The 21,047-nt window shown below is 30.4% G+C and overlaps 1 protein-coding gene across 1 annotated transcript in view; it reads right to left on the bottom strand.

The window, feature by feature from the left end:
- Positions 1-21,047, bottom strand: part of LOC130440979 (neurobeachin) — a 747,233-nt gene that overhangs the window by 320,368 nt on the left and 405,818 nt on the right. The window contains exons 6-8 of the mRNA XM_056774400.1: positions 18,197-18,318; positions 2,541-2,667; positions 2,363-2,482 (exon numbers count right to left, since the gene is read on the bottom strand). Of these exons, the coding sequence (XP_056630378.1) occupies positions 2,363-2,482; positions 2,541-2,667; positions 18,197-18,318 (369 nt within the window). The remainder of the gene's footprint in view (positions 1-2,362; positions 2,483-2,540; positions 2,668-18,196; positions 18,319-21,047) is intronic.

Here is a 21,047-nt window from a genome sequence, read left to right as displayed (position 1 = left end):
TTGCGAATAAATTATAGCCAACTCACCACTAATTGTTAAATGAGTACATATAGGGTGATTCATTTGAAAGAGCTGAGAAAATAATGTATTAGTATTTTGATTCACCCTGTATCCGATTATATGAATATAAGAAATAAGTCATTTTCGAGAATTTTTACAACTATACGAACGCATTGGCTGCAACATATCTTCATTCTTGATTTTGTCTTACATTGCACAGGGTATGGAACTTGTTACGATTTTTAAGTAAAATTGGTTATAACTTTTCAAATACCCCGTAGAATACATCACAACCTCATATTATTCTAATGAAGAAGTAACTGATTTCAAATATGTAATACAATATAGGGTGTTTTAAAAAAATGTCACTGTGATATTGCACAGCATTCTGTAATACCCTGTAAGATTGTAAGTAATTTTAAAATGTGAAGACTAATGATGACTATAAATCCTTAAATTTTATAATTGATATCTTAAAGAAGAAAGGAAACCCTGAACTTTATCTCACTAATCAATCTTCCTTTATATCTTCCTAAAGTTCATTTCCACTTATCAAGTGTATGTTTTTAATAGCTTCATGAAAAAGATTCTTAGCTTCAGAAAATTTAAATGTTTCATTTCGTTAGACACTTGAGAAGATACTCCCGAAATATTTGCCGTTTTGGAATTAACGTCATCAACATTCTTGTCATAATTTTCTTGCATTCCATTTTTATGATTCATAATCATTTGTTTTTCGCTAGCGTTGAAACGAAGTTTTTTAGTTCTCGGGGTATAGTTAATGTCAATGTCACCACACCATAAGTAATACCGTCGATAATTGAACAAATAATAAACGGAAATTAATGGAAAATCTTGCCAAAAACAAGACAAAGCCAAATCAAGCACCTTAAGAACTGAAGTCACAGACTATGGCGTATGACAAACGACGAAAAAACTAAATAGACTGCAACTAATAAATCGTGATATCGACACTCCTTTAGTTTAATGGACAAAAAGGAATCAAGATAAATCTAAGGTATTAGCGAAGCACTTAGAAGTCTTCAAACCCAACCAAGTCGAAGTTTACCGTAAATCAGGTCAAAAAATTAATACAGCAGTTAAGCCCCAAAAAAAATTCCAGATATAACCTGATTAATGGCAAAATACCGAATGAACTATCAAATAAAGGGTCTAAGTTAGGAAAACCTACTTAAAAAACATCTTACAGACCAATTAGATTATTATTACTATACCAAAATTTTGGAAAAATTACTGATAGAGCAAATAAAACTGATTATGAAAGCCTGTTGATGAAATTTAAATATTGTTCGGCTGTCTCCTTAGACATTGCCCAGGTATTCGACAAAGTCTGGTACGATGGACTACTATACAAGGTAGGAAAAACCTCCTGAATAACCTTTTCCTAATTCTAAAATTCTACCTGCAAGGCTGACACTTTAAAAACAAAATTCAAGATCACATAATTCTGCATCCAATAATGTCGGGCGTTCCACAAAGGAATACACTTGGCCTGATGCTCTATCTTATGCCCACAACGAATATTCCCACACATTACTGCAACATTTGCAGATGACATTGCTGCGCTAGCATCACAGCTTTCCAAATATTGTAATAACTCATGGATAAAAATTGGATAATTAAAGTGAATGATAATTAATACATTCATCATACCAAACCCAAAGGATAGGATGTTCAACTATGATGTTAAACGGGAATCTATTGTAACAAAAAGAAAGTGCAAAATACTTTGTAATTAATCGGGGCCGACTAACTTGGAGAACACACATACTAATCAAGGGAAAGCAATTGGGCTTAGAAAAATGTAATTGGTAATAAAAATCAAAAGCAAGCTTCTACAATTCAAAGTCACACTGAAATCTATCTGGAGTTGTCGCATTCAACTGGGGCACTGAAATTTACACATACATAGCAATTCAAGAGATATCTGAGTCAAAACTTCTCATAATTCTTGTGAATGCTCCATAGCATGTACCCAACGTTATTGCTTGTGACCCTCAAATGAAGTAAAGTGAAAAATAAATGTTTCACTTATCTCAGAAGTATGCGCACCGCATAGAAAATCACCCTAACTCATTGGCTCAATTGTTAATGATACCTCCCATCCAGCGAAGGCTGAGAAGAAATTTTAGTGTAATAGAGCACGTGCGGTGTAGTTATCCCTTAATCAATCTATATTACTTTTAACTGATAAGCAATTGTTATTTCTATTAAGTTTTTGCTCTTCGTAAAGTGCAAATAAAAAAATGTTGTTACAAATTATCTTAAAGAGTATTTATTCTAATATAATTTCAGGAACATATTTTTAGCGAAAAATCGTATTTTTGTATTCTAAACTCACATCATTTGTCGAAACAAACCAGGCCATTTCGGTGCTCGAAGCTAATTGACCATTGACCAAACACTTGATTTCGCTTTTCGTCCACCTATTGTAAATATAAACGACAGCTAGCATGTACCACTGAAAAAAAGATTAACGCGATGATCAATGGAACGATTATCGTTAAATTATACTATACCTTTCTGGGTTGAAATTCGTATTTAACGCAATGTTGGAAGCCCTTGCCCTTTATTTTCATTGAAGTGAGTACTAGACAGTTTCCTACAAAATGAGCGGTGTAGCCGACTCCTTTACTAGTCTTGAAGCTGGAGTATAAATAAAAGATCAACTTTAGAGTAGCTCGAAGTAATGGTGGTTGAATAATTGATAATTACGGTAAAAAGCCCGGGAGCATGTACAGAATAATTTATATAACATTTTCAGTTTTCAAATGTAAATAAACTCAAAGAGAAAAATAAAATTTGAAACAAATTATTTATGTTTATTTTTGCTATCAACAGTTTAATTTCTTTTTATTATCTTTCTGCTATTATGTTTGTTAAGATCAGTCTACTTACACCAAAGGCATTCAGAAACTAGAATATAATAGTGTATTCATATAGAAGAAGCAGATTAACTATCAACTAAAATTAGCAGAACATAAAAAAAGCAAAACAATAGTACATGTACAGGAATGGGACAATAAATTTCTAACTTTTTTATTTCCCGCTTTTTAATTGGAAGGGCAATACTACTCCTATCGACATACATTTGTCATTTTAGCAAAATGTCTTATTTAGAATGTGTTTAATAGCACTGGATCTCGGACTACTTCATGGTATGAGTTGAAAGTTAAAAAACATTTCGTGTATTCATTAAATATCATTTTTTGCGAAAAATCATCAAGAAAACCAAATAAATACCGTGATTTTGTAAATTTCTGTTTTAATTGTACACTCACGGAATAAACCGAAACAATTCACAATATAGTAGATCGGAGATTGACAGTGCGGAATTGATCATCTTCAAACGAGAATAACAATCAATGGCGAATATTATACCTGGTTACCGATTTTAGTATTTAGAAAGAACAATTCAATTTACACTGCCAATTCCGCCATAATAGATATGAAGATATGAAAATCCATTTCATTTTTAAAAATGATTAGGTATATTTTCTGCTTATCCACTTGTTATTACAATTTCAACAATACGACATGCTACAATGGTAGTAGCAGATCATGATCATGATCATCTTATTGTTAACTTAGCAGTGAACCTTAAAAGTTACACATAAGCTTTGAAAAAATAGGCTCATCGACACCTGTTTAAATTAATATTGTTAAATTTCAAAAGAGATTATAAATTTTTTATCAGTTTTGTGTTAATAGAATTAATTTGGCAAATGGTTCTGACGAAAGTGAGAAAACATTTTTCAGATAAGGAGTATGAAACTCGAAGAAGAGCACGTACTTAAAATTAAATTGTTAGTAATGTATATTTTTAGGTCTTAATTTATGTTGATGAAACTTATTGAAATCCTCAATAAAATTATAATGGGTAATATTTTTTTGCTTCATAACTTTCGCTATTTGTATTGAGAAATCCAATAAAATGAACCAATGTAATTTTTGATCAGAAAACTATAAATAAAAAATAAATTCTGGATTGTTATTTGTAAAATGTTTTTTTCGACTTTTCAAGATACAAAATATATAAAATTCATCTAGTTATTACAATTATCCAAAGCCCCTTTGATTTGACACTGGTGTAGCAAGCCCCATACCATCGTAAAATAGTTTTCTATCTCTATTCAGACATTCTCTTCTTGGCTTGCGGGAATCCAAACTTTGGAAGTGCCAAGGATAGGGTAGAGTTTTAATCACATGAATAAATAATAATACATCAGAAAAATAATATATTAGAATCTACTGATATATTTATCCGAAAAGTAATATACTGAAGTTTTCCGAGGAGCTAATTAAGGTAAAACATTTTAATTGATTTCGGTTATAACGGAAGTGAATTCCAATTTTCTTGTTTAAAATAACATTTTACGCAATGTTGTTAAAATCTTAACAGATGTGGAGAAATGCACTGTTTTTAGAGCACAATTATGCGCCAATATTATCACGGAGATGTCGCTGTTACAGTTGAACAATAGGTATTTTTCCATTTTATAGTTGTGATATGAATTTTTCAAGTAATGGGTTATCGTAGTGTATTGTTTTCACATGAGTAAAAGTGAACTTAATTGTGACGCATCTGTAGGTTTAGCAAATTCAGATGTATCATTAAAGTATTATTTCCTATGATACTTTCACTTCAAATGCATATAAAGTGTGAAAAATATTTAAATAATATACGTTTTGTCAAAATGATATGTTTAAGCTTTTGATTTTATAAATTATTTGACAAGTTTTTGATGTCAAGAATAATTTTTTGAGATCATTTCGAGACTTCAAGTGATGATAATGACTTGAACCCATATGAAATAAAAAATTTCCGATAATTTATAGCTCCGCCTTTCGATTAATAATAAGACACACGAGGAAACTTTTGTACAACTTTTGTTTAAAGTACTGTCTTTCCAGACGGGATTTTTTTTGAAGAATGGTTGTCGCACACCAAGGAAGAAAGAAATTCTTCTCTACTTTTAGGTCAAATTTGATTTAGAAAATGTTAGGGGTGACTCACACACACAGCATTTTTGACAATTGATGAAAACACATAGTACAATCCCTTTTCAAAAATGAAGCAGGAGATTTATTGATTGTTCACCGTAAGATAAGGATAAAGAATATTTAATGAACTAACAATTCAATTTACAATATTCTCAAACTTTTAAATAATTTTACGATAATTCGCTAGAATTAGGTATTCGGTTTCTTGTCTTGTGGCATAACATGAGATTTTTGTATAATGGGTTATTAACATTTCATTATTGTTCTCACATCAATACTTAAACGAACAACATTGATTACCGATTATTTTAATTCCAATTCTCTTAAGTTTCAAATCAAATTGACTTTTCCCCCTATATTCCGTCAGAGAATTTTCTTCTTCTTCTAATGCTTATCCATTAATGAATGTTCGCGACCACATTTTTCATGGCTTCTCTATCTCTAGCGGTATGGATCAATGTCTGAATATCTTGTATACCCGTCCACTGCCTCACGTTCCGTAACCATGACATCCTCTTCCGTCCCAATCCTCTCTTACCTTCAATCTTGCCCCTGGACTATCAGCTGAAGGAATTGATATTTATGGCCTTGCAATATATGGCCAAGATATGCAGTCTTTCGTTTCTTCACGATGTTAAAGAGTTCACGGTCTTTATTGATACGCCTGAGAATATCTTCATTCCTCACTTTGGCAGTCCATGGTATCTTCAGGATTCTACGATATACCCACATTTCGAATGCCTCTAATTTGTTGATGTTTTTCACCTTAAGGGTCCAACCCCCCATCCCGTAAAGAAGCACTGACCAAACGTAGCACCGCACAAGTCTCAGTCTAAGATCAATATCAAAGTCGGTACATGTAAATACATTTTTAAATTTTATGAATGTACTTCGAGCTTGTTCAATTCGGCATTTTATTTTACCGTCCGACGACCATTCTTCATAGAGCCATGTTCCTAGATATTTAAATTTTTCTACCCGTTCTATAGGTTTTCCATTATATGTTACTCTAAATTTTCTAAACGTATTCGCTTCCCTAGTGATAATCATGAATTTAGTTTTTTTGATGTTGATGTTTAATACTATGTTTTGGCTATGTCCGCCTACTATATTAATTAGTTGTTGTAGGTCATCTATATTATCTGTAATCAGTATTGTGTCATCGGCGTAACGTATGTTGTTGACCCAGACTCCATTGACTTTGATCCCAATGTCTCTATCTTCAAGTGACTATCGAAAGATGGCTTCAGAGTATATATTAAACAGGAGCGGCGACAATATACAACTTTGACGTACTCCTCGCGAATCCGAACTTGCTCAGTTAGACCATGATTTACTTTGACTTGCGCTTTTTGGTGCCAGTACAGATTTTCGATACAACGAATCTCTTCTTCGTCTAAATCCAATTTTTTAAGGAGCTGCATAAGTTTGTGATGTTGAACTTTATCGAAAGCTTTTTCGTAGTTTATGAAGCATAGACAAACATTTTTTCTTTGGTTATAGCAGTTCTGTACAAGGACCTGTGTTGCGACTATTGCCTCTCTTATACCTAACCCCTGTCTAAATCCAAATTGCGAGTAGGTTATATTATTATCACATTTTGTATGTAATCTCTGATGTATTATTTTTAGGAATATATTTAGGGAGTGGCTCATAAGGCTAAGAGAATTGGAGAAGCTGAAAACACGACAGATTTTGTGATAAGCGAAATATTAATAATTAATTAATAATTTATTGAATTATGAGGATTTCAAATAGTCATTTATTTGTATTGTTATATATTGATTTTATCCACAATTTTCGATAGCTTTATATCCATATGTGTTTTGAAAATAACTAAATCAATTAAACGAATCACACAACAGAATGATGTTTAAAAGAAAAATTAGACGTTCCCCCATATTTTATCATCATACTTATCGAAATTGTGTGGATTCATTGGAAAATAAAAGGCAATTAAGGGAGAATAAACAGTCAATGAAGACAAATCTTGACATCTTTTCATTGTAAGACTGTTTAAGACATCAAAACAGGCGTGTTATCCACTTAAGGAATGTATTGTAGTCTGTCTTTTCTATAATGAATAACTTCTATTATTGATTCTCATGATTGTTGCCGATTATCCATTTGTTAATTAGTTATAAGTCCTTGAAACTCTCATCAATTTATAGAGATTGATATTCATATATACCGCATGATTAAATCAGCATTCCATCATGATAGATCCACAATTCCCAATCCCAGTGTTGGGTCATGCAGTTAACGTATAATTAATGACGGGACTAGTATTAATTAGTAACGGATATTGGAGTTTATTAGTATAAGCGGTCCGTTTGATTCTACAGTCCCACACATATTAAAATCATTTTAGTGTAAACGCTTCTATCCAAGTTTCGTTTCAAACAAGTAATAAATTTGAATAAATCGTTCAGAATTTTTTACGCCGAGTAAAAATGACGTATGAATAACTAGAATTTTCCTAATATTATGCATGAAGCCAAAATTGGAAAATCTATCCAAAATAGTTTCCTCTTAAAGATTCAGTAACATTGATTCCATTAAAATTACCTGTACTTTTCAATATACACGTCAACACAGATCATCATGATATAACTAATCCTTAGCTGCCACGGTGTTTTAAATCCTTATAAACTTCTTTCGTTAAGCCAATTTACAAAAATCAATTTTTGTTAAATATGTGGCTCTTTATGTTTTCAATTGCATATGTTTCTTCTTCTTCTTCCTACTCCATTTTAAATAGATTGTCTGTTCATTCTTCGTAGCATTGCCTCAATTGATGGTAAGATTATAATTCCATCTTTTTCGTGGCCTTCCCACACTTCTTCTCCCCAGTGGTGAGTTTCGTTACGCTGATGCCTAACGAATGGAAATAATTGGTACCAATAAGACGATATAATCAATTTAATTTCAATGACAAAACGGTACAAAAACCTTTTCTATAAGTATTATATTTCATTCAAATTTGTGGATTAAGGCCGAATAAACCCGGAATAACTCAAAATGAGTAACAAACTTTGTATTTGAATGGGGGAACTACAGATGAGGCAACTGGTTGCCAAACAGTCGGCAACGCGTTGGCAACCGGCGCCATCCTCACTTCCAACTGGTCAGGTACAAATCTAGCGTAGTTGCCGATAATATAGATTATGATGATAAATGAGGTATTTAGAATGTATCCAAATACAGGATTTCTACTTCTCACCTCTGAAATAATTTCGAAATCAATACTTCGAAAATGAGTTCTGCCTTCTGCCGTTCTTCAAAGGAGAAGGTTAGATAAGGATAAGTTGTAGTGAATGATTGGTTAATTTATGGATAACATTAAATTTTAATAATTTAATTAAATAATATATATATATATATATATATATATATATATATATATATATATATATATATATATATATATACAGGGTGTCCCAGAAATTGCACGCCAGGCTGACACGGGAGGTAGATCAGCTTTAGATCTATCAAATAAAAGCAACATGACCTCAGTAAAAGTTTTTTAGTTTTCGAGATATTAACACTTTCAGGTTTTTTCAGAAAATCTCTACTTTTTGCCCTATTTTTGTCTGTTATGGGCATAAAAAACCTCTAATTTATAATTCTTTTTTTTCTGGGCTACCACTAATAGTTGGTTGAGACAACCCAGTATTCATTTTAATAAAAAGTAGCACGACATTAACAAAAAAAAAAACAACTCAATCTTACCTTTTGTTTCAAAGCGAAAACCTTAACTAAAGTTTGGTTAGCGACTGTGAAAAAAAAATGTACCAGACTGAGTCAGAAAATGTTCTTAAAAACTAGCCTACTTAGTGCTCTTTAAAAAATGGTATAATATTCATAGCTTTTTTTTACTAAAAATTAAATAATATCAAGTATAGTCATTGAAGTCGTACTACTTTCGCAATACTTCAAATAGAAAATAATACGTAATACACAGTTAAGCCGACTTTTGTCTTCAACTTACAACTTTTTAGTTACTGTAATCGCTTTTTAGTTTAGCAATGTCTAATAGAGTTATCCATTATCCTTTTATAATTGTTGTTGTAGGCTGGCATCAAAATAATTTGGGTACAGAACATAGGGTTGTATGTCATGTTGCTTTTATTTGATAGATCTAAAGCTGATCTACCTCCCGTGTCAGCCTGGCGTGCACCCAGTATATATATATATATATATATATATATATATATATATATATATATATATATATATATATATATATATATATAAATGCATCTAAATGTTCTTGATTTTAGGTCTCTTCTGTTTCAAAATTAGTTTTTTTTGATAGTTTTTAAAAGAATGATAAATTTTAACGTTTCGACTTTTCTTTATAAAAATATGATACTGACACTGACAATTTGCTTATTTATATTGATCTATAGATCACCTTCATCATGAATATCAAAATAAGGATAAAATCAACTTAGAACTTTGTTCCAATAAGAAAAATTAATGTTTCCTTGGTTTCCACATCTCAAATATATTAAATTTATAAAATTTACAAAATAGAGCTATAAATTTTACTTAAATTATTTAGGTCTTTTTTATCATTTATAGCTGTTTCGTTCTTATGAATGTGAACCAATTCTAAAAATTCTCTTTTTGGTGTATTAGATTCCGTTTCAAGAATTTTTGAATCTTTATAATTGAATTTATGTTTTTTTTTTGATATACTGATATGTTTGCCCTATGTAGACAGCGTCACAATTAGTATAAGGCTCTTGATATATAATATTACTTCTTTTGTTTTTTGGTGGTTTAAATTTTAATTTAGTGAAATATTTGGATAATGTATTATGTCCTCTATGACTTATACTATTATCATATTTATTGAAACAATTCGATAATTGTTGGGAAAGTCCTGGTAAGGAAAAATGTTTTATGTGTTGATGTTTCGTTTCAGTTTTGTTTTTAAATTAATTGTAGTATCTGTTTATCCTTTTCTTGAATATGTTATTCATCATTTTGCTATTTGAATAGCTAAGCATCTAAATTCAGAATCTGATCGTTGGATAGATCTATCAGCCAAACTTATTATCATTGATCTTTTTTGTGACATAAGATGACACGAATTGAATTTTAAATATATCAAGTTGGTTTCGTATACCATTCTGTTCTTATGTTATTTTTAATTTTATATAATGTGAAATCAAGAAAATTGATTCTATTATTTTGCTTAACCTCGATTGTGAATTGAAGTTTTTTATGATAAGAATTGAATTTTTTATTTATGTTTTCAATTTGATACTTTGGTACAGCAGTAATACAATCATCCACATATCGGAAAAAAATGGAATATCAAGTTTGCTTAGGACAGTTTCCTCAAGATCTTCTATTACTTATTTTGCTATAACACTTGAAATGGAAGTTCCCATAGCACAACCATCAATTTGTGTGTATAGTTCATTTTCTTATTTGAAATATGTTGTTGTAAATGAAGAAATTTATATATATATATATATATATATATATATATATATATATATATATATATATATTTTCACAGAATTTTAGAGAATCATGTTAAACTTACACAATCACATATTTAGATTTAAAAGAGCTATATAGTTTTTTTTTAAACTTTCAGAATTAAAGACACACAACTCTATTTCAAAAATATTACCATATTCGAGTATCAGCTGAAATTTTGTTAAGTGCTATACGAAATAATAATAATTCTTTCAGTGATTTGACATATTCTGTAAATCACTCTATAAAATCATTTTTTCAAGTGTGACTATTGTCGCACTGGAGAAATATACCGGCTATCAGTGAACGTTTCAAAAGGTTATATTATGACGTGAAGATGAATGTTTTTTCGTGATATAATCTGTGAAATAGAATCGGGAATGTTCTCTTTTATAACAGCACATGGATTTTTTATGTTATAAAGATTTCTTGAAAATAAAATTTGATTTTTGATTCAACTTAAGTTGAGGTCAAAACTCCAAATAACTTTCCATTTGCTTTATAGTATAAATCAGAAATCTATTTTAAAAATCTTATTTCACTCCTTTTCTAAGCTGAATAATTTTTCTTTGGTACGTAAAAATACTTGTTAACATTCGTAAAAAATCACAAATCACAAAGGATGAATATTATGAATGAAAGCAAATAGATTTTTGATGTGAGACAATTATTAAAATTTGACTATCGCACTGCTCGGATAACGGTTCTATATATATAGTTCGAGAACTTGAATTCACAGACAAAAGTAAATTGAAGCGAAGTGATTCTCTGATCTTTGGTAGTGCAGGTAACAGCCTCTTCAATTATTTAAATGAGCAGGTCTATTTTTAGAGCAGATAGGAAAGAGGAGATTACGCAGAAATCTTGAGTAAAATATTGAGATACATTAACTTGAAATAGTGTAAGATTTTGAATGGTTGACAAAAACAATAGATAAGATATTTAATATATATATATATATATATATATATATATATATATATATATATATATATATATATATATATATATATATATATATATGTATGTATGTATGCCAAAGTGTTAGTTTGGGGACAAAATATTTCCGTAAGTGATTGTTTGAGGACATTTTGTCAATTTGAGGACTATCCCCAAAGTTTTTATATGCCTAACTGTTGTTTTGAGGACTTGGGCAGTTTGGGGACTATCAAATTTGGTGTTTGAGGACACTATTGAGCAAAATGGGGACCACACTGAGCAATTCGGGGACAGCATATTCGAGGACTGAATCGAATAAGAGAACGATTATTTATTTAGCATAAAATCCAGCAAATTTAAGGATGATTCGCGTTAGCAACTATTCTAATAGAGACTCAATCATTTGGACGATTATGATTTTTCTATTAAAACTTAGGAAAGTGGCTAAGATAGTCAGACGATTCTTGTTATTTGCCTAATAACAAAACCCGTTCACTCTCATCAGTTCTTGAACTTTGGCCAAAAATTTGAACCCCAAATTGTACTTTATCGTACGTATCAAAATTTTCAGTTTTAGCAAATAATTAGATTTATGTTCTTTCTTGTGACATTCTCCGTCGTTAGACCAATTTATTTTTTAGGAAAGTAAGTTACAGGGGTTGTAATTACAGAGATATTGATAATAGAGACGTTAGAATTGGATATTTGTACCTACCTTTGCTCTGTTATGATATCATGTTTTAGGAAAAGAGTAATGCACTGAATTTATACTTGTTTCTTTCTAACACATTGTCGCTTATGGACTGTGTGTAGAATCCTATGTCACCATGAAATATTCCTAACACCTATATTTCAAGAAATGCTGCTCCAAAAGTAGTGTAAATATGAATGAGAAAACTTATAGTATATTTTGTGACGAAAACCTCTATGAAGGCTGTGAGTTTAATACTCGTCATTCAAATCATTTCATTAAGACTTCTATCGGTTTATTTCGTTACCCGTTTGCTTGAAAAGAGAACTGTTGGGTATTGTCTAAAAAAAGTTCAATATTTTTAGCAGAGACTTTATTCAGTGTTTACCTTAAGCACCAGACGAGACATTTTTGGTACTCATGGTGTATGAGATCGATTTTTATTAAGAATTTTCAAAATATAACCAATAAACACAACGTACCATCATAAAAATGGGTTTAGTAATTTGACAGAATGAGATTAATCATATAGTATATGCGCCAAGGTGGGTATGTGAGGTATTATTGTCCATATATTTGTCGAAAAAGGTAGGTACCTTATTTATTTTGTTACTTTTAGTTCATATGAAAATGAAATTTTCTAAATAAAATTTGAATTATTTCTTTTTGTGAAAATTAATTTGGCACAGAACTGCATCGGGAGTACTTATAATCTGACAGAACAACGAGTGAGTTTATTTGGATGTGTCCACTCACCGATCCCAAGTTAAGATAAGTAACCATTGACCAAACATACCAACAGATCCCCAACCGTCTACTTCGAAGTAAGATAATCATAATGAAAGTTTTCAAGAAGCTTAAACTTCATCGACCTTAACGGCAAACGCCAACAGTCTAACGAAGGAAAATAATTTTAACTTTATAAATAGTACAATTAATATTAACCCGTTCAGTATTACTCGACTAACGTTTAATATGACATCCAATATATAATAATTTTAAATAAGTACCTGAATAATCTAGTTTATGTTTAGAATTAGGTTATTGTTTGTCGGCTGGATTTTGGACGGGTCCTAGTCACTCCCGTTTCACATAACAGCTGTGCACAAGGAAGGCAACTCAATACAATAATTTTTGTTTTGGTTTCATAATATTGTTGTTGTTGTATACTTGGACAAAAATTGTTACAATTAACAAAGTCTTTTGAACAGTTTAAGCTTTATTTACCATTCAAATATTTTCAATTGTATGTATTTATGTGATGTTATAGAATATACAGTGTTAGGAATATTTCGTGGTAACTTGGGATTTAACACACGGTCCATAAGCGACAATGTGTTAGAAAGAAACAAATGTACATTCCTTGTATAGTCTAGTATCCTTATTTTAACTTTAATAATCTACGCTGACTTTAGATTGTCTATCTCACTATGTCTCTAATACATTGGTAATGCTGTGTAACCTTTGCATTTTCCGTTGAGAGTGGGACGATTATTGTTTTAATGTTAAAATCAAATGACGAACGATTTTTGTTATCATAAAAAGGAATATTGTATGGGAATATACACTTTCAACATGTAGATTGAAAATGAAGAGGAAGGATAGATAAAAATACAACAATTACGGCTCTAGACCAAATCGTTTTATTATATATTATAACATTTCACTTTCCGTACTTCGAGATGGTTTTTGTAAGCCTTTAAGGGATATAGATAAAATTTGTACAATGACAGAGAGCACAATTAAAACTGAAATCAATTCATCAGTTACCTATAATGATAAAACCTATTCGAAAAATAAATATTTCCAATATACTAATTACTATCATTTTTAGAAGACACCAAAGACTAGTATCACTATTTTTCTCGTTTAAAGTATTTCTTTAGTTCTTAAATAAAGTAGTGTAATGATATAGATTCCTTTTATGCATCATCGTGCAACGCCGCCTAATCGCCTAAAGGAACTGGCGTATATTTCACATATATATTGTTTTTTGTATAGACAGACCTTTTGATGTATGAAGACCGATAGAAAGACCATTTTATTTTGTAAATGAATTTTTTTAATTGTCCTTTGCTTTTGAAAACGACAATGTATTGTGTTGATGATATTTTTAATAATAAAAGTGTGTGTATGGACCGCGGTTGGATTGCTTTTTATATAACACTATAAAACATAAATATATAATGCAAACGCAAGAATTTATATATTTTAACACTAAAGGACAAGGAAATAAATATCTTTCTCTAATAACTCTTGCTTAATGGGAAATATTGTAAATCTTTGTCCAGTTTCAGATGGAAATTTGTACATACGGTACCTAGACAATAATAGGTAATTCACTTTTCTCCTTTGGCGCATAAATACTATTAAAAAATAAACTTTTAATCGCAAAATACGATACGCTTTATGTTCAAGTATAGTCTATAAAGCCAAATCACCAATAACACTTCTGATATATATTATATTTCACCTTAATATACCTATATAATATAACCGATTTTAAGCAACAGCATTGTTGCCACTTTTTCTATTCTATTCTATTTTCTTACGCAAATATATTATAAGATTTTCAAAATCAATTCTTGTGATCTACCCATTTCTCTACAGTCTAAACTACTGAACTGATATTGATCAAATTCTGGGGAAATTTGGAGACAACACTCTTGATGTATAGTGCAAAATATAATTTGTACCTAAAAATTTGCATCCACCTATGAACACTTTCGTTCTAAAGTACTATGCAAATTTCATTCTTTGTTATTGAATCTTCAACTTTCTGGAAGGTGTTTAATACTACCACTAAGCTACAACGTCATATTTTGTATAAAAAAAGTCATTATATTGTGTATGTATGTTGTACCCCGTATATATGTAAAATGAGAATCATTTCCTTATCTATTCAGGTATTCACTAAATTGCTAAACAAAAACACAAAACAAATTTTATATAGGTACCTACATAATTTAATATATGATTTTTATTGTTTTCCCTTTATCACTCTGTAAGAAGCAAAAGGTACTTATTAGGTATTGTGCAATGGGTATGTATAAATTCACAAAAGAACCTAGGTATGATGAAATGAGTAAAAACAGCAAAGGATAAATAGTTGGATTGAACTTGTGCAAAACAAGTAAAAGAGAGAATGGTTGGAGAATTGATGTTATATGGGCAATCCAATTTGGTGGTCGATATCTCCGATTTTCACAGACCTAATTTTCATATAACATTGGTAGTAAATGAAGTAATTTTTTTCGCATTTACGGATATTTAGCGATGTAAACGTGACAATATCAGTTCAATTTGGTTAAAACGTGTTAAGCTTAAAACATATATTTAAAGAATGTTGGTTCTCCAATCCTGCTATTTCTATTGAGTAAAATAAAGTATTTTTTGCATTGATTACTATCTTATGAAAATAAATTTTCGAAATATTTGGCTGGTTTGAAACTGGTTCTGAAATTTCATAATTTTGAGAAAGGAATTCACTCTCTCCTGGGGAACAAATCCAATACGCAGAATATTCGTCATTTATTACTTACTGGCCGTTATAATAAGTTTACAAAACATCATTCGATCGTTGTATCAGTTGGCTCCACTTCCATGCGTGTGGGAATCAATGTACTGTTGCGCAATGGAAAAATTGAAACAGAGATCAAAGGTGCCGACCACGAGTGAACAATTGCTGTAAACTGTGACTTAAATAAGTCATACGATTTAAGTTTATTTTTGCCAACACCAAAGTCAGTCAAAATTCAAGTTAACTAGTCCATCTAACTGCATGACATGAAAAATTACTAAAAACAAAGTTACAATGATTATTTTGTGAAACACTGTTCCTACTCTCACAATAACTCGTTTTGTAGCACGAGTAAAATTTTTTATAATAATAAAATGAAATTAGTATCATTACCTATTTTGTGTTCATTATCTTTGTACTGAAGTGATATGTGTAAGATGTATAAAGTTTGAATCTCAAATTTCAAGTCTTCGTTTGACTCATCGTAAAATTAACTATAAAATGTAAAATAAAAATACATACAATGACCAACTGTATGATACTAAAAATTTCTAAAAAAAATTTCAAAGAATTTCAATTGTATCACTGTAAATAATGATATACCTAATAAAGTCTCTTATAAACACGAACTACAAGAAGTAATTTCTTAATAATTCACATATATACAAAATTTACTCTGTGATATCGGAAACAGAGTAGTAGAATTAGAAGGAGTTTCAACATGTCAAAATAAAACCGAAAAGAGTGGCTGTAATATTATCAAAAGCGAAGCCAACCTAACTTTGGATAATAATTATAATAATTACAAAAGATTTTGAAATCTATGTAAACGTTAACACGTAAATACTACTTAATTTTATTAAGATTATAACTATTTGTATAACAAGGGAGCCAGCCTTGACCCAACCAGCCTAAGTTTGGCTATTCACTAGGAACCCAGACTTGGGACAGATCTGGATAATCCAGCCTTGGCCATGCCTGTGGTTTCCCAGTCTTAGTACCAGAGAGTCTAGCTTTGGCCGTTCTCTAGGAGCCCAGACTTGGGCCAGATCTGGGTAACCTAGACTCTTTTACAAAAACCTCCCACTTTCATTGCTACCAAATACAAGGAAGTATCCGATTGTGACCGACGTTATAAAAGAAGGTAAGTCCCCAAATTCATGCTTCATATGTTTACGTCTACCGGCGATTGCACTAGTGCCCAATTTTTTCTAACTATATTTTTAAGATAAATCGTATTGTTATCGTATGTTTTTCAATTAGCTTTGTTAAGTAGATTTATAAATGAATTATTTATAAACAATGTCTAGTTCATATCGAAGAGTTGAGATGTAGCGAGTGTTAAACAAAATAAAGAATACTGTTAAGTGGAAGAAACCATTCCATCAATAACATTTGTGTTATTCGCAATAGTGATTCTTCTGATTCAGAGCCATGTAATTTACCGATTTGTGATAATGATTTTGATGATAATAAAACTAACTATTCTGATACTACTAATTCTAGGGATGATAATAAAAATGACTTTTTTCTAAATGTTCTTGATTTTAGGTCTGTTTTGTTTCAAAATTCGTTTTTTTAATAATTTTTAAAAGATAGATAAAATTTGACGTTTCGACTTTTCATTAAATCTTTATCAAAATATCATGGGTTCCAGAATGAGAAATTTTTTTTAATAATCTTATAAAGGTTACCTACTGAATATCAAAAGACACTGCGTTTTCTTTACTAGCATGTAACAAAGCTTTACTTCTAGTTTTTTAAAAGTAGTCCGAAACGGACATTTGTCTCTAATGTATCGATATACAAGTTTACGGGTATTTTATGGTCTTGCTACTGTTTCTTTTATAACCACCGAAATAATATTAATGGGATTATATTCGCAAAGGTAGGGTGGTACCATTGTTAATGTTTTTATTTATAGCCATCTTAACACAATATTGCTTGTGTCTTGGAAATTATTGTTTGAACTACATTAATCATTCTGATTGTTAAGGAGGTTACAGTACCTACTCTATTCTTTGCTGATTGCAGTTCTAATTTTCTTCTCAATCTTAAGTCTATGATAATAGAAATTATTTACCAAACATGGTCGTAGTACCATTACAAGTTAAGTATGTAAGGTTATCGCAGCAATTTCTGTTCTAAATTCTTTGAAGGAATTATTTCCTCAACAACCTTGTATGCCGTTCGAATGATTTTTTCAGCTACTACATTTGAAACGAATTCAATATTTTTATTATTATTATATTATTTTTACCAAAAATTGAAATAACACATTTCTCGATTAATTAATTCCCCGATAATGAATACATAAATATTTGAAATCTTGAAATACGCATTACAAAGAATATACTTCGATGTTTTATTGCCACAACAATCACCTATATATTTATATATAGTACGGTGAGAAATTTCCACGAGGATAAGAATACAAAATATTTTTATGGTCGCACTACACATCTGTACATACTTTCATTAGAGATAAGTTCGTAACTACATCTAAAAATAATTTAACTTACCAATATAAATAAGGTTTTTCTCTTTCGATATTGACTGAGTTTATCGGATCTAATCGAAACCAAGTTGTGAAGGTGAAACCATTCTCGTAAGGCCATTTCGCCAGAGGTGGTAAGACGATCGCCTGAAAAACGTGATCAATCAATCTTAAAACAAATCGCAAGAGAAACATAATATCGAACCGCCAAATCCATCATCTCCGTAAAAACAAGACAGCAGAACAAATAATGGAAACATTAAATTTATTTTCCATCATAAATTCGTTTTCCATTCCACAAAAAACATATTTCTGTCAGTAAAGCATATTTTCGAGAAAAGAAATATTGGGTCTATTGAAGGTTATGTTTTACTCAACTGATATTTGTATGGCTCATTTATGTTCAAAACCATATATTGCTAATACTATGAAAAATATTTTTTATCATGGTACTCTACATAGATTTATATGCAGAATCAACAAAAATTGACAACTTAGTTAGCTACTGTTCAGCTTTAAGGGTTGGCTTTACAGAGGAAATTAAATATCATTATCGCAAATCAAAAAACCACGAACATCTAGTGCAAACGGAAGATTTTTATAAATTATGAAAAAATTATACTATTTATCCATCAACTATATTAATGAACAACCACTTGAATTCTATTGCAATAGAGATACAAAATGCACTGTATTAACTGAAAAGGCATTACTTTTCAGGTTTGACAAGACAAAATTGTACGAATTTCACTATTGATTTTTATTTTTAATAAATTTTTGGGGTAGGAAGTGGGATATTGTGGTGTTATTTTGAAACTGCTAACAAAAATACGAGAGTTGCTACCTAAGTATTGACATGGATAAATAAAAACAAATATTTATGATTGGATATGGCTTTATTGTTTTTCAAAATATTCTCCATTAAGATCACTACACTTTTTCATGCATTTGAATCAATTGTCGAATGATTTTTTCCATTCCGATTGAGCATGTGATTTGAACGCATCAACCGTTTTATGTGTAGAAAAACGTTGGACTCGCAGTTTATTTTTGATCTGCGGAAAATCATTGGGTGCCAAATAAGGACTGTACGACGCCATCAATTCGATGTTTTGACTGAACTGATGTGTGAGAGCTCGGATCGTCTTGGTGCATATTCGTTTTCTGCGATTTGTTTCCCTGATATTTTCGAACACTTCTGGCAAATAAAATGTTGTTGGTTCAATCCCCGTCGAAAATCATAGAAAATCATCGCACGAAAATGTTCGCGAATTAATTCCATTCCATTTCAAATAGCACTCGTATGTAAAGACGTTTTGAATACATTTACCATTAAAAATGTCAAATTTTATTAGGGCAATGTCAGATTTGACATATTCACATCAGTGTTGCCCTATTTCCAAACTTGCTACTAGGCAAACCTATGATTAAGTTACAATCTTAAATTTGTTCAGAGAAAGAATAATCTGCAGCATGGTAAAAAGTACTTTGCTCACTACTAAATTTACCATTCCTATACTCATAAGAAGAGTATAACTTTCTTCATTCGTTGCATAATATACCAATTTGTATGAAACGTTTTTCTCATAATAAAATCCAAATTTTCATTACATTTATATTGATATAAATGGAATGGTTTGATTTATATTAAAAGAAATATAATAGTATCTAATGTGGATTGAAATGCCAATTTTATTCTACTTTACTCGTAATTACCAAAAAAGTTTTTTCTTTGGTATCATGGACACTACAAAGCCGATCAGATGTTGATTAAGTATTTACCCTTTATTTCTCCAGGCGATAAATCTTCAGACTTATGAAATCACGATGCTGATTTGCACTGTGAACTTTTTTAATATTACTATTTATTCCAATATAATTTAGAATAATTATTAATATATCGATCAACCGTATTCCATAATAAAAATTTAGTATTTTTCTCATGAACTTTCTGCAGTAACCGTCACCGTCGTTTTATTTTAGTTTTCCGAACTCGTCTTTCTATTGTACGCAATTTAGGGAGACCCTAATTTAGGACCAATTCGGAGCTACAGAAAAACTTTTTGTTAAATCTTTGAAAATAGCAGCATTACATTTGCCAAAGAAAGCATTTGTGTAAAATAAAATCTGCAAAAACTGTTTGAAGGAAACATGCCCAAGATTTAAATTATTCCAAAAGAAAATAAGCTCTTGGTCTTTACTGTACGGTACGCCGAAAATCAAAGGAAACGACATTATTTTTTAACAATTTTTTTTCAAGAAAATGCGGGATAGTAAAATTTATTCCTTATATTTACCGTCGACTATATTTATTTTATTTATTAATATAGATTTAACTCAATACATCTAATTTTGTTATTTTTCTAGTATCTTTTTTCCTTATCGTGTATTATTAAGTTTTATCCGTTATTCTCATCATTTATCTTAATTGTCCTATTTTTTACTTGTATTTTATAGCCACTTTAATAATTTTGATTTTCAGATTCATGCCTATATTTTTATCCCTATAATGTTCAACTCATAATCTTTTGACGAATTGTTCGCCATTTTTGCATCTAATTTTTCCGTCTTCTATGAAGATACCAAAATAATCTTGTCTTAGACTTTCTGAAGTATTGTACTATTGCATTATCTTTTGTTCATTATTATGAGTTCGATTTAATTTAGCTACTTTCATCCATATGTATCGAATATTTGGCTTCCATAATATTTGAAAATATCCTCCAAAATAATGACCTGGGCAGCATTTATCCTAACATTGAATCGATGACTGGCAGTATAGCTTGCATTTACTCTGCTTTTCTTAATGTCAGAAATAATGTCAAAACGTTTCCCTTTTAGCAATTTATTTAGGTAGACCCGGTAGTTACATGGTA

Source organism: Diorhabda sublineata, chromosome 3, assembly GCF_026230105.1.
Source record: "Diorhabda sublineata isolate icDioSubl1.1 chromosome 3, icDioSubl1.1, whole genome shotgun sequence".
NCBI lineage: Eukaryota > Metazoa > Arthropoda > Insecta > Coleoptera > Chrysomelidae > Diorhabda > Diorhabda sublineata.
This window is presented reverse-complemented; position numbering and strand designations above follow the sequence as displayed.